Here is a 15,178-nt window from a genome sequence, read left to right on the forward strand (position 1 = left end):
GAAACATTCTTCCTAGTTTTCTTTGAGCTCACTCCTTGGTCATAGTTTAGGTAGTATTTTCTTCAGACTCCCCAGACTAGTTCAGTCCCTTTCTTCTTTATGTTTCCATAATACTCGGTACTTCCCATTTTTGGCATTTTTCACACTATCAAGTGGGTACGTATTTATGTAGTTATTGATTTAATGACCAATGTTATTTCTCTCACTAGATTGTGAATTTCTTGAGAGGAGAGCCTGAGTTGTCCTTCTTAACTCCACAACCCCAGACTGAGCTTGGTGTACAGTAGTATACAGTAAATACTTGTGTTCACTGAAGTAAATGAATAAGGAAGGGAATGAATGAGACGTGAGTCAAAGTTCGTGCATGAGGAACCAGCAGTGGATGATCATGCTTAGTCCTTATCAGTGATCCCCTCCACAGTGAGAAGCAGTCCAGAGTTATAAGCAGCGACCGAAGTAGCAAGATTGAATCTTGGTTGCACGCAGCCAGAGTTCTTACAGTAAAAGTATAGCATGTCAGAGTCAAGGTTTCGTAGTGGTCAGATAATTAACTTGACAATTTTATCATTTTTAAAAAAATATATTTTATTGATTTTTTACAGAGAGAAAGGGAGAGAGATAGAGAGTTAGAAACATCGATGAGAGAGAAACATCGATCAGCTGCCTCCTGCACATCTCCCACTGGGGATGTGCCCGCAACCCAGGTACATGCCCTTGACCGGAATCGAACCTGGGACCTTTCAGTCCGCAGGCCGACGCTCTATCCACTGAGCCAAACCGGTTTCGGCGACAATTTTATCTTGTGGTGGGAGTCAGATTGCCCTATGGCAGAATATGAATTAAACTATGGAAGGAAGAATGATCTTGTCCTGTGCAGAATGAATGAATGTTGCACCTTTTTTTTTTTGGTGTGCCCTTTATCAACTCCCTCGACATACACTCATGCATGGATGCGCACGCGTGCACATGCACACATACGCACACACACACACACACACACACACACACAATTTTCCTTAAATTAAAAGATAGTTTTGCCCTTTACTATGACCTCTTTTACTTTGCCAACTAGTCATTTAGCATCCTTATCTACGTTAATTTTTTTTTTAAAAAAAATCTTAACCACAAGGTGTTTTAAAATAGACGCTAGGCTTTCTGTGTGTGGTAATTTTAAATGATCTCATTTCATTTTGCCCTAATGCCTACATAGTTGTTTTATTTTTAATTCAGTGACCAAAAGTGATGGCATCCTCTCTCCATTCCCCACTTGGGCTATTAGAATACGTAGTTTAATATAATATGACTTTTGCATAGTTTGGATATTTCCACTGGTGGTTATTACTGAGAATTTAGTTTCATATATTTCCTTCCCATATGTTAAGAAATTACCTTATCCAAGAAACAGGCACTTTTTTCTAAGCATTTTATTTTTATATGTTACCCAAAGTGTTATTTTTCAAAGTTTATGTATGCGGATAATACTAAATGATACTCACTAGTAATTGGGTGTTATCTTTTATTTCAACTAAAAACTTTTATTTATAGAAAAAAATATCTAATGTTACATCACTTTGTTATTTGTATCACAAAGAAAATTACCATTCTTTACCTAGTATTATAGCTCTAGAACTAGGGAGAGATATAAAAGGTTTCAGAAGTTATTCTTACAATATCAGTTTGTAAACAAATTAATAGTTATTCCTTAAATTGTTTTCATCTTTCATTGAAGTCATTCGCTGACTTTACTTAATTCATATTTTTTTTTACCGTTTGTGCAAAAACGTAAGTACTTTATTTAGTTTGTGCAAGTTTTTTTGCCTTTAAAAAATACTGATGGTATATGAAAAGATTTTTCCCTTCACAGCCACTTTTCTTTTTTATATCACATTATGTAGTGTTTAATCTCCTTCCTCTGTTGCTAATTACTGGATTCTAGAGTAAAAGATATCTTTATCATAATCAAATCTAGCCACTCCTTTTTTTTTTTTTTAGATGAGGAAACTGAGCTACAGAGGTTTTAAATCAAAATTTCAGAGCTATTTGATGGCAGAGTTTATACTGAATAAAGGTCTAGTGATTAGTGTATCGTTCAGTACATTCCCTCATTACTTTTTAATGTATGTAAACTGAACTTCCCTAATACAAGGTTGTATTGTTTGTAGTAATAGTACCAATAATGAGAATGTACTAGCTAACATTTACTGAATGTTTACATGCCAGATGCTCTCTTAAGGATTACTCTGTAAGGTAGCTCATGATTTGTACTCACTTTCAAGGAAGCTAACACAGTATTAAGTACATGTTGGGGTTTATAATGTGTATAATATTTCTGCATACTCCGCAGTGTTTTACCTAAAAAAAATAAAAATACTTGTTTCCTCCTCTATCATGAGTGAAATCATAGGGAGAAGAAAATTCATTTATTAGCTACATTTACTTACTAAGAAACATATACATAGCATGGCATGACTTCGTGCCTGGCAGCGTGGCATGGAAACCTTTCCACTACAAACACCCGTGCTCCATAGTGTATAACATTTAATTCTAAGTGACATGCTGAACCTTCAAGAAAGGGGGGAAGATGTCTAAAACAAGGAGGAAACTACAAGAGTGGTAAGCAGGCACTTAAACTTTGTCTATCCTGATGGGCTTTAGCAACCTTGGTTATCAATAGGCTTGGCTTTTAATCACCAAGCAGGGTGTGGGGACAAGAAGTGTGGAATTGGAATGTGGTATATGGATTCTCTAAGCTCTTATCTTTTAAGGACCCTTCTTCTCTCTCTAAAATCAATAAAAACATATTAAAAAAACACACAATAAACTAGGTACTAGAATGTATGGATTTAAACTAAGCTATCTCTTTGCTCATTCTGTCCGTATGAAGCTGAGTCTAGTTGTCTAATATTTATTTGCTATTGTTGATGTTAAAAAAATGTAAAGAGAGAAGCAGATCTGTAGATACATGTTGGTCAGTAAATGCTTCTTGCCTCTCATTCTACTAGTAGTTATAGCAGTATGCACAGGGATTGCTGAGGTGCAAGTGAGGGTGAAACAGTGGGAAGTAAGACTTCGTGTTTTGTTCCTTGTGAATACTTAAAGATGAATTCTGTCACCTAAATATCACTGTGAGCTACACTTTTGAGATTACTTTTTATTTCACGCTATTTAATTAATTATAGTTCAATGGTTAGATTTTATATTCTGTTGATAATATTACATGATTTTTTTTATTACCCTGATAATTTGGCTTAACTCAATCTTAGAATGTCACTTCATTTACTTTTTCATGTTAAAAACAATGAAATCATCATTATAAACAATGTTAACAAAACAAACACTACCTTTTTTATTTTTGTGTGTCCTGTTTGCTTGTGTTATTAGAGGGAGCCATTTGTAATCTTTGTCACCTACTGAGTCTGTGAACCAACCAGCTTTCTTGGTATGCCTTGTATTTTCTTGCCTAGCCAGCTACTTTTGTTTAGACTTACACTTTATTTTTATGTGATAAATCTTCCTCTCAGTTTACTTTCTCCATTTATTCTTCCCATGAAAGAATAATGCCTACCTCTTACTATATTATCAATCATTTGGAAGCACTTTTCTGTTGTTATTTTGGGTAATGCTCCTTAACAACTCTAAATGGCTATCACTTCAGTGCATTTTGGTGTTTTTTTTTAATCCTTACCCGAGGAGGCTATTTTTCCATTGACTTTTAGGGGGAGTGGAAGGGAAGGAGGGAGGGAGTGGAGAGAGAGAGAAAGAGAGGGAGGGAGGGAGGGAGGGAGGGATGGAGGGAGGGAGGGAGATAGACAGATATCTATGTGAGAGAAACACATCCATTGGATCCATTTGGATCCATCCATTGGATCCATTTCTCACACTATCTGAAACTCTAAACACTGAACAACACTGTCCAGGGCTTCAGTGCATTTAAAAAAATAATTTATTTCTTTCTTCTTTCAGAAACCTTTATGGTTGGTTCACTGTCTTATTATTTTTGTGTATCTAGTGTGTGTTCTGCTTGCTCAGGTGTCCTAAATGATGTTTTGTTTCATTTTATTAAATTTCTAGATGCCTGGTGCACAAAATTCATGCACTCAGGATGGGGGCGGGTGTCCCTCAACTTGGCCTGCGCCCTCTCACAGTCTGGGAGCCCTCAGGGGATGTCCGACTGCTGCATAGGTGCGAGAGGTTCCTGCCACTGCCGCTGAGCTCACCAGCCGTGAGCCTGGCTTCTGGCTGAATGGTGCTCCCCCTCTGGGAGCACACTGACCACCAGGGGCAGCTCCTGCATTGAGCGTCGGCCCCCTGGTGGTCAGTGCATGTCATAGTGACTGGTCGATTGTCTGGCCCCTGGTGGTCAGTGCTTGTCATAGCGAGTGGTTGCGTGCCCTTAGCATACCATTAGCATATTACGTTTTGATTGGTTGAATGGACAACCGGACACAGCATATTAGGCTTTTATTATATAGGATATAGGATAATAAGGCTTGTAACAAGAAGAGTAGTCCTCTGGGCCCTTATCTTCATCATTTTTTTTTTTTTTAGAGGCAGTTATTTTTTGTTTATTCTTTGATATTTCCCTCTAAATAAAATCCATATACACTTTTTGATTATTTTTACTAACTTATTTTTTGTTGTTTTTGGGGGATAATCATTTATTAGTATCTCTGTTTTGTTTTTCTTGAATTTGCCACTTTTCAGTGAGAAACCCTTCTGTTTCCTTTCTGGAGTTTATGTGACTGGTTCTCAGAGTTCTTAGGACTAAAAGAAAAGGAATTCTCCTCCCATGCATATGCTCTTTATAGATTTTTAGACAATCTCCCTTTTTAGCATGGTCCCTCTGGTCCAAAATTCTTCTGGTTTAACCTCTCCAGCGTAAACCCTTCAGTCTTTTACTGGGATGAATGTAGGTTCTCACTTGCACGCCTGCGTGAGGTAAGGGAAAGGCTCTGTCGTCATTCGATAGACTCTCAGTCACTCATCTTTTTGGCCTCATCTGCATTCTTGTCCTCTGAACTGCCTGGTTCCTTTAATTCTCTTTCCATGGCTTATTGCAGATATACTTGCTTCTTACTGTAATTACCCGTGGTCACTTTTCTTTGTGATTGTCATCAGTTCATCGTTTAACTTATAGGTAATAATAACAGGAGGATAATATTAAAGCAGTTCACAACAAAATTGAGGGAAGGTACAGAAGTTTTCCATATACCTTCTGCCTCCATTCCTGCATAGCATCCCCTAGTATCAGCAACCCCCACAGAGTGGTACATTTGTTAGAATTGACAAACCTCATTGACACATAATCACCCAAAGTCCATTGTTTACATCACCAAGATTATTTTTTACTAGCGTCTTTTCTCCATTGTTGAAGTCTATAAAGATATAACTATATTTTTAAAAAATCTAGGCTTGTGGCATTAAAAACAAAGTATAAAGAGGCTTTTCTTAAGGAGAAATTATGCATAATTAAAATATCTGAGAAATGTAGTGATCATAAAGATGTGAACTAAATTCTTAATAGTGTTAGTCTAAACCAGGATACTTTTGTATAGGTATATAAGAATATGAGATTTTTATTAGAAGAGGTTTTAGGCATCTTCTTCTAATTGGAGTCTTATATATAACGTGTTAAATATTTAAAAAGACCTACCATTTTTGATTCATGGTAGAGTCCTAAACTTTAGTAAACTGTGGAAGCAGCAGTTGTATAAAATAATTTGAAAACAAATTGATATTAGCCTGTTTCTATTGTTTTGCTTTTGCATTTTCCAGAAACTAACTCATTTTTTTGTTTCAGTTCCGAACACCATCAGGAACCCTTGAGAGTATTTTTCAGGCACTCTCGTCTGCTGATCACTATCTTGGTTGTTTATATTTCTTGAAAAATTAGCACAAAACAAGAGTCTGACTGTGCAGACTTGAGAGCTAGGGGAGGGTATTATTCCATTTTGTATCCTTCTCATCGTCTAACATAATGATTGGAGTAAATTGCACACTGATTATAACTTCCTGCAACCGCAGATGATGTTCAATATGTAAGGTAGCTCAGCTTCCTTTGTAAGGACAGATGTGATCCAGGCCTTGCCACTTTCCTTATTTCTCTTAGACTTGTTTTTTCCCATATGTAAGTGGAACAGTAATAATAACTATTCCATTTTTCAGGGAAGGGAATAATGAATAAATAAACTAGACATAGTGAATACACTTAGTAAGTACTCAGTGAATGTTAGGTGCCATAATAACTATTACTATTGCCTCTACTGTTACTGCTATTTATACAAGTATTGTTGACATCACTTAATTTTCTGAGATGCTGCTGCTTAAGTTTTTTGTTAAGGCTTTGAAAATGTGATAAAAATAATGATAAAATCAGAAAAATACATAACATTTTAGAAACCTGTTCTGAGGATAGTAAATATCACTTCAAATGGAAACAATACAGGTGGTGAATATTGGAAAATAACAACCAATCAATACATGTTTATATAATAGCCAAATAGAAATTAGTAAATTAATAGTTGCTGCTGAAGTAGGAGTTAGTATGTAAGAAAGTATTTCTTAGCCTGTTGTCCTTTAACCATTTTCATATTAAATAGTGTATTAATTAAACTGCAGATTCCTGGGCCACATCTTAGGAAGATTTTTGGAGGATCATGGGGCTTATTGAACACACTAAAGTTTGAGAAAAAGATTTCAAAATAATCTTTATATATAAAAGCCTAAGCAACTAAACAACCGGAACCACCGGTCGCTATGATGCACACTGACCACCAGAGGGCAGACACTCAGTGCAGGAACTGCCCCCTGGTGGTCATGCACTCCCACAGTGGGAGTGCCACTCAGCTGAGACCCATCCCGCTGGCCCCCAGTCTGGCAGCAGCCACTCACTCCCTCAGCAGTCCTGCAGGTCCAATCTCTGGAAAACTGGCCAGGCACCAATGGACCAGTGCCACTGGCACTATCCTGACAGTGATGTTGGCTTCCTGGAAGTAGACCTCAGGCAACATGGCTGCTTCCACTCCCTAGATACTCTGCAAGGAAGAAGCAATATAAAATCAACCGCCTGGTGGCTCTTGACAACTGGCATGAATGTCAGGGATGGATCCAGATCGGGGCTGGCAAGGGCGTCCCACCGTCCGCCTGGAGGGCTGATTGCATCCAGGTCCCCTGAACCCCCCACCCCCCCAACCCACCCATGCACGAATTCCTGCACTGTGCCTCTAGTGTTTAATATATTTATCATAGAAATTTTTTTGTTTTCTTAATCATAATTAGTTCTGCTTAAATAAGTTTCAAATACAAAGGATAGTATACATTTGATCAAAATGTGAAATAGGGAAATTATGTTGGTAGGTATTTGCGAATATCGGCAAAATGATTGGTAAAGTCTTCTGTGATGGGATCAAGTTGTATTTAAACACTTTCACTAACTATAGGACTTTGAGTAAAAATTACTTAACCCCTCTATGCTGTTGAATAGCAATCTGAAAATGAGGATAATAAACATTTTTATAATGGGCCTGTTATGAGGATAAAATGAGGTAACATACGTGACGCATAAGTCCTCAGTAAATGTTAGTTGATTAGAGTTCGTCATCAGTAGCAATATCATTGTAGTAGTCTGCAGTATTGTCAGAATAATGTTCTTGAAGAGTCTCTGCCTGATTAATTTCACCTACCCTTCAGGGCCAAAATGAGTTTCTCCCATTTTGAATTGTTTTCTCTATCATTTACTTCATGGTAATTATTCCCTTCTGTGCTTTTATGCCCTTTAGCAAGTAGCACATAGTAGAGCTGTTAATATCCACTTTTTTTGTTAATTAATATAGAATACTTTTTCTTTCTTTTATATACATTTTGTATGTTAATTTTGTTTATAAGCTAATGCATTTTAACTTTGGAGCTGTTTTGAGCTATCTTATTTCTCTTTCCTCACCCTACCTGACCAAGATAATTTGAAGAGGTCTGTTTACTCTGGAAGTTTCCTGTTTAAATTAAATGTCTCTGCCTAAATGAAACTAGATTCATAAGTTAAATTTGCTTCAAAACTGAAAATCTTACCTATATTCTAAAGCCAAATATGATTTTCAACATCTATTTTTTTTAAAAAATATTTGCTTAAACTATTTACTTTATTTTTTGAGCTTGACTAATCAAGAACTGACTATGTGAATATAGTTATGAGAGTTCAGACCATTTATTTTAAAATTGCATCCTTTTACCTCCTAAACACTAAACTATGAAACCTACTAAAAATACTGTATGAACATCTGAGGTAGATAATTAAAGTATAATTAAGTTTAAATGCCTTAGTGAAGGAGTATAAAAATTATTTAAATTCAATCGGCTAGTACATTTGCAGTTTTCTTTTATTAGGTGTGAAATCTAAGAATCCCCTGCCAACTCTTGAGGGCTCAATCCAGAATGTTGAATTGAAGTACTGCAGCACATCATTGGTCAAATGTGCCTCTGGGACCGTGGGATCAATAAAAATTTGTGCCAAAGCCCCAGGTATGTGCAGCTGGACCGTGTAAAACTTTATTGCCTGTATAGGAGAATTGGCCTTACATTTTACAAGGAGCGTTACTGAAACAAGAATTTACTCATTGTTCCTATGAATCAGAGGTTTTAAATTTTTTTATTTTACTTAAAATTTTTTATTAATTGTGCCAGGATGATACTTGTTAACTTTAATAAATTAAGTTTTATTTAAGGAAAAAGTTTTAAGAATGGTTATAAGGGAGAAAAATTAAAGGAAAGTTTATTCTTATACTTTTGGGAAAAACAGTAAGTACAGATATATATGACATTAAAATTAAATTAAAATGTTGTTAGTATAATAAAATTAAGTAGAAAATCCAGTTGTTTTTCTATTTAAGGTTGTAATTGACTTCACTTTCCTATCAGTACTTCATAATATTTCCCTTAAATTATTTGTCATTTAACTTTTTTCAGTACAAGCTAAATTTGTAGGTAAGTTTAAGGATAAGGTACAGATTCCATTGAATATTTGAAGCATTGTGTGTTCAAGTTGTTTGCTTTTATAAGTTTTTCTAAACATGTTTTACATTGATTAGCTAAATATGAAAATGTATTTTTTAAAGAATTAAACATGCTTTTAATTTTATAATTTTTAATATAACTACATGTACACTTAAAATTACCAAATAGAGTTGAAATGTTATAATGTTAGTATATTTTCAGATAAGCATCCTCAAGCTACTCCTATATTTTATTTGATAAGATTTTTTTTCATTAATGTTTCTATTCAGGTGAGAGTGGAAAAGAGAAATTGATTCCATTGCTTCAAGGTCCTTCTGACACTAAAGACCTTCATAGCAGCAAGTGGCTCAATGAGAGTAGGAAGCCAGAATCTCTCTTAGCTCCAGATATGATAGCCTTTACAGTGCAAGTTCCCCAGTATATGGACTACTGCCACAACTCTGGTGAGTACAAACTTATCTTTATTCTTTTAGTTGTTTTTTTCTTTTTTCTTTTTTTTTTAAATTAAGGCTTTTAAAATTAGAATTAAAAAAATTTGTGTTCATTGTACTCTCTGCAGTTGTACTCTTTAAAAATACAAATGAAGTATTTTTGTATCATCTTCAATAAATAATGTGTAGAAGCAATAACGATTTTATTTTATATGAGAGTATTCAGTTGTATGAATAGCAAACTTAGAATTCATACTACTAAATCCAACTGAGTTTTAAAATATACCAAGTAATAGGTAGAAAAGAGTAAAAGAAATATAAAACACTGGAAAGAGAAACCACTTTTCATGGGTTAGTAGTACTTTGTTACCCACAGTTTGCTATATTAAAATTAGGTGTTTGTGATTCCTGTAGCTTTGCAAAAAGGAAAGATGTTGATGGTAGAACCAAGAAAAAACGCAGAGGTCAAGATCTTATTTCTTGAGTTATATACTTCTCTGGAAGCACTTTGCCTTTAATCTACTTCATTTTATTCAACACCATAATAGCAGAGCCACACTTTTGGTGTAGAGGAGATATCAGAAAGATCAACAAAAACTGCAGGAAAAAAAAAAGACATGGTTACCTGAGACCAATATAAGCAGTATTCACACTAATAAAAGAGAAAAATGCAAATTGTCCTTACCTCCATGATGCCCATCAGCCAATCAGGAGTGAGTATACAAATTAACCCAACAAAGATGGCGGGTTAATTTGCATATGCAGGTGCCAAGCGGCCGGGGGCGCGGTGGGATGCTTGCATTGTTGCCATGGTGCAGGCGTTCCACATTGCCCCAGCTGCTTGGGGCCTCTGGGCAGCCTGGGAAGGCACAAGGGTGTCTCCGGGCGAGAGGAAAAGCAGGAAGTTGGCTCCGGCTGTAGCGAAGGCAGGGCCGGCAGCCAGGGGAAGGAAGGCCTATTCTTGCACGAATCTTCATGCATCGGGCCTCTAGTGTGGTTAATACAGTCAAGGTGGTCACTCACTGAGGCTAGAAATAAGATAGCTATATACAGATTTCCTAAAAGGATGGGGGTCTGAAATTTTTCTTTAGAATTAACTGGCCAAGTGAGGAAGTGGTTTAGAATAGTTGCCTAAGAGTAAAGTTCTGTTAACATTAACAGGTATTATAACTTACAGGAAACATGTTAAACATTAATGTACTAAGTTCAAAGTAGAAACCATGAAAAGATTTGTAATTAACTGACTAGACAGAGGCTAAATGGATATTCAAATATTCAAAGTGTTGCACAAGTGCATATAACAGGGATACAAAAAACATTTGAAAGATGAATATTGTTACAGTAGCATTTACAGCTGAATGGCATCCACATTAGAAACTGGACATATTATTTGAAAGGTAAGTCTGAGGACCCACTGTCAACAGGCTGCTAAAGACACAATCCTCAAAAAGAACTTACCAGCCTGATGAGAATAGGTATAGAATTCTAAGGAAAAAATGTGAGGATGAGGCAAAGACCAAACTAAGAATGTGGTTATGGGTAAGGTTTTATCAATTTTTTAAAACAGGGTTTGGTAAACATTTTAATTTTAATAAAGGGCCAAATGACTATTAAAATTTGTGGACCATAACCTATTTCAGCAACTCAGTTCCGATGTTACATCACAAAAATAGCCATAGATAGTATGTTAATAAATGGGTGTGACTGTGTTCTAATAAAACTTTAATTCCCCAAAACTGGAGGGGGCCCTGGCCAGGTGGCTCAGTTGGTCGGAGCATCGTCCCATGGACCAAAAGATTGTGGGTTGGATTCTCGGTCAGGGCCAGTATGCAAGACAACCGATGTTTCTCTCTCTCTCTCTCTCTCTCTCTCTCTCTCTCTCTCTCTCTCAAATCAATAAAAACATATCCTCAGGTGAGGATTAAAAAATATATATATTAAAAAAACCTGGAGGGTGGGCCAAATTTAGCCTGTGTGAGTTAGCTACCTCCTGTTTTAAAGAGAAGAGATTTGTGGTTAAATAAACATCACAGTTTGTTAATGCCTATTTAATAGTGTTCCTTAAATATGCTATCTGCTAAACTTCTTTATGTAATTATTTATATAGTAATTTTTGATAGGTTTTGTTTTAAAATCATCATATCATTGAAATGTTATTGAAATGACCAGATCACATGGTTAGAATTTTGATATCTAAGAAGGGAGTACGCTTGTTTATGTCTACCACATACTCAAGTTGAAGAGGAACTCCGTGTTTATTGTTTTGCCATATACAGTTAGAATGAATCAATGTGTCAAACTTACTTAAATAATAACCTGATATTTCTCATAACAATATTTATATTCTTTGTAATTCAAATGAATTTATGGATTCACCAAAATGTTGCATTTCTAATCTATTATATAGGTCTAAAAGTAAACTATTATAAAAAATTCCACTTGTGATATTTCTAGGGTAAAGTTTTACAGTTTTTTCTTGCTATTGAGGAATTTACCTAGTCTTCAACATTAATGTTTAGTAATATGTTTATGGATTTATGTGTTAAATTTTAATGTGATCATGTATTTGGTGCTTTGAAAATATTCCCTTGGGTATGTTTTAATCCTAAAATGTAATATGTTTTTATTTAAACTACATTCCCCTATTTTATTTAGGGCAATTTTTAAATTTAAATTTTCCATTCACCTTGGTACTGCCACCCACATTCATGGCTTAGGTATTTATGATATGGTTTTGAGAGAGCTCATAAACATTAATTTTTAAAGTCAGTTTAAAAATACTATTGAATAATCTTATGTTCCTTTAATAAGATTTAAATTAGAGATATGTGTGCCTGCGTGTGTATATATATCTGATATTACAGACAAATCATAAATAAATATTAAATGAAGAAATAATTCATTAACAATTTGTCAAGCCTTTACTGAAATATCACTCTTTCAGCAAGTATTTTCCTGGCTTGTATTATACATTTTTTTTCTATTTTTCTTACACACATGTGCATGCACACACGCATAGAAACGTCTTATTTCCCTGCTCTTCTTTAGTTTTTCTGAGTACTTATTGAGAGAGGGAGGGAGGGAGGGTGGGAGAGAGAGAGACAGACAGACATTGATGGCTTACCTTCTCATATGAGTCCTGACCAAGTATTGGACCTGCAACCTAGGTTTGTGCCTTGACTGGGAATCAAACCTGCAACCTTTCAGTGTATGATGCTACTATGAACTGGCCAGGGCTGCTTTTCCTTTTTTCTTATGCTATTGGAATTTATGCTTCATTTAGTCAGGAGTTTTTGTCTTTTTTGGTCACTGCTGTATTCCTAGTATCTAAAACCATCTACATATAGTATGCTATCAACAAATATTTAATGAATGGATGAGCAAGCAAGTGATAATTACATATCCTTTTTTTTTTTTTTTTTTTTTTTGAGGCTGGAACACCTAAGGGAAATGACGTAGGGATCTTCCCTAATGTTTTTTAAAAAAGATTCTGGGTAGTTAAATTCTAGGCGAAATATAATTAAAGAGAAGTACAAGTAATCTCTGCTGATTCCTTCACAGACAGACAGAAATCCAGGTGAGGTTGTTAATGAACTTTCCCCTTAGATTTATAGAATTTCCATGAGAGGTATTTGAATGTAGAATAGTAAGTGTATTGTACAGGAGCCTTATGATCATTCTAACGGGCTTCCTCCTGTCAAGCCATGATGTGTGCAAGACCGCGGTCTTTGTTCACATGCTTCCAAATTGAGGGCATTGTCAAACTGGGAGCCAGCTATAGAAGTCAATTAGGATGTGAGTTTTGAGAGTAGCTTAGTTAGGATAAAGAGGCAGAGTTTTTTACTCTGACTTCAGAATGTAAGGGAATGGACAGCTTTATAAATATGAATTAGGTTCTTATGTGACAGAAAAAATATTCCTGGTATCAGTGAAACTCATTGTAAAAATAGTACTTTTATAATTTAAAAATTACTGTCATATGCATTTTTATATCTGTTTACAAAACAAGACTGTATTTAGCACAGCAAATGTAATTTGTGTCTTACAGAGGAGGAAAATTAGAGGCCTAGAAATTATACAAGTACCTAGCCTGAACTTGAACCTGGGGCTTCTAACCATATACCATTTCCCCACTGCCCTAGGCTATTTATATTTATCATATAACCTTTGGATCCACATTGCTGAACATGGCATCCCCCAGCTTTGAAAGTCCTGAACTTTAAGGAGCTCCTTTCTTACTTCATATTAAACATCGTCTGAAGAGCCACATTTTCATGGTTTCACAGCACTGCTTTCTCTCCAGTGTCTCAGCAACTCCCTTTGCACTTTGCCCTCTTTCACCCTTCATTGTATTCTCTGCTCCTCTGACTGATTGCCTCGAAGTGGCTGAAGCCTCTGTGGGGTCTAGAGTGCCAGCCCACATTCTGTATTCATGTTAGTATGGACAGGAGCCGTTCAATACACTTCTGTTTCTTATATTTGTATAGATGTTAGGGGTCACATAGAGAAACTAGATGCTTCTTTGGCTCCTTCAGAGGTAGAAGAACTTGGTGACTGTAATTGATGTATGTAAAATATTTTAAGGTGAGTTCTAAACATTTTTCTTATTTTATCTTTTAAATATAGACTTTGACTCTTCTTCATATACTGTACTTGCCTATGATTTATAACAGGTTCTGCTTGTTAAAAAGTTCTGGGTCTGTTAACGCTGGTATCTATATATATAAAAGCCTAAGCGACCGAACGACTGCTTGACTAGTCGCTATGATGCACACTGACCACCATGGGGCAGATGCTCAACGCAGGAGCTGCCTCCTGCTGGTCAGTGTGCTCCCACAGCGGGAACGCCGCTCAGCTGACTGACGGGCGCCAGACGCTGGGCTCACGGCTGGCAAGCGCAGCTGCGGCAGTGTGAGCCTCTCCTGCCTCCACGGCAGCGCACTACCAAGCCAAGGCGGCAGTCGACACCCCCTGAGGCGTCCTGGATTGTGAGAGGGCACAGGCCCCAGGCTGAGAGACCCCACCAGTGCATGAATCTGTGCACCAGACCTCTAGTTAATGTATAAATAAATTTTGGGGTGTCTGCTATTTAGGAATATAAAATGATTACAAAGTTCTGTAAACTTAGAATAAAGGAAGTTAGAAGTCATCCATTTTAATTTCCAAGTCAGTGTTGAGTCCTCTTTATGTGTCTTCCTTGCTCCATGTGCTTCAGATAGCTTGGTCTTGTTTTAGTTTCTCAGTGGTGACTATGCTTTTGCATATGCTGCTTTCTCTGTCTGGGATTCTCACAACTCTCCTTACTCTTTCCCTTTATACCTGTTTAAATCAGTCTTAAGATCCTAGCTCAAGGACTACCTCTTCAGGGAAACCTTCGCTAGTGCTGCCTTTCTCCTCTCCCCAGCAACAAATTTGATTAAGTGCCTCCGTTACATTCATTTTCATAGTTCACTATACTTTCATAACACTTAATGATAGTGTATATTTATATAGTTGTGTGATTTGAATGCTGTCTGTCTTCATCATTTGACAGTGAGTCCTGTGAGGGCAGAGTTAGTCATTATCTCCAGGGCCTAGACCAGCAGTTCTCAACCTGTGGGTCGCGACCCCTTTGGGGTTGAATGATCCTTTCACAGGGGTCGCCTAAGACCATCGGAAAACACATATATAATTACATATTGTTTTTGTGATTAATTACTATGCTTTAATTATGTTCAATTTGTAACAATGAAAATACATCC

At 36.3% G+C, this 15,178-nt stretch overlaps 1 protein-coding gene across 1 annotated transcript in view; it reads left to right on the forward strand.

Annotated features, from left to right (window-relative positions):
* The window catches only part of VPS13B (vacuolar protein sorting 13 homolog B), a 610,900-nt gene that overhangs the window by 140,800 nt on the left and 454,922 nt on the right, over nt 1-15,178 (forward strand). Inside the window, exons 18-19 of the mRNA XM_081111114.1 lie at nt 8,380-8,514; nt 9,276-9,449. Of these exons, the coding sequence (XP_080967240.1) occupies nt 8,380-8,514; nt 9,276-9,449 (309 nt within the window). The remainder of the gene's footprint in view (nt 1-8,379; nt 8,515-9,275; nt 9,450-15,178) is intronic.

The sequence above is a fragment of the Myotis nattereri genome, assembly GCF_964212035.1.
Source record: "Myotis nattereri genome assembly, chromosome: 17".
Taxonomy (NCBI): domain Eukaryota; kingdom Metazoa; phylum Chordata; class Mammalia; order Chiroptera; family Vespertilionidae; genus Myotis; species Myotis nattereri.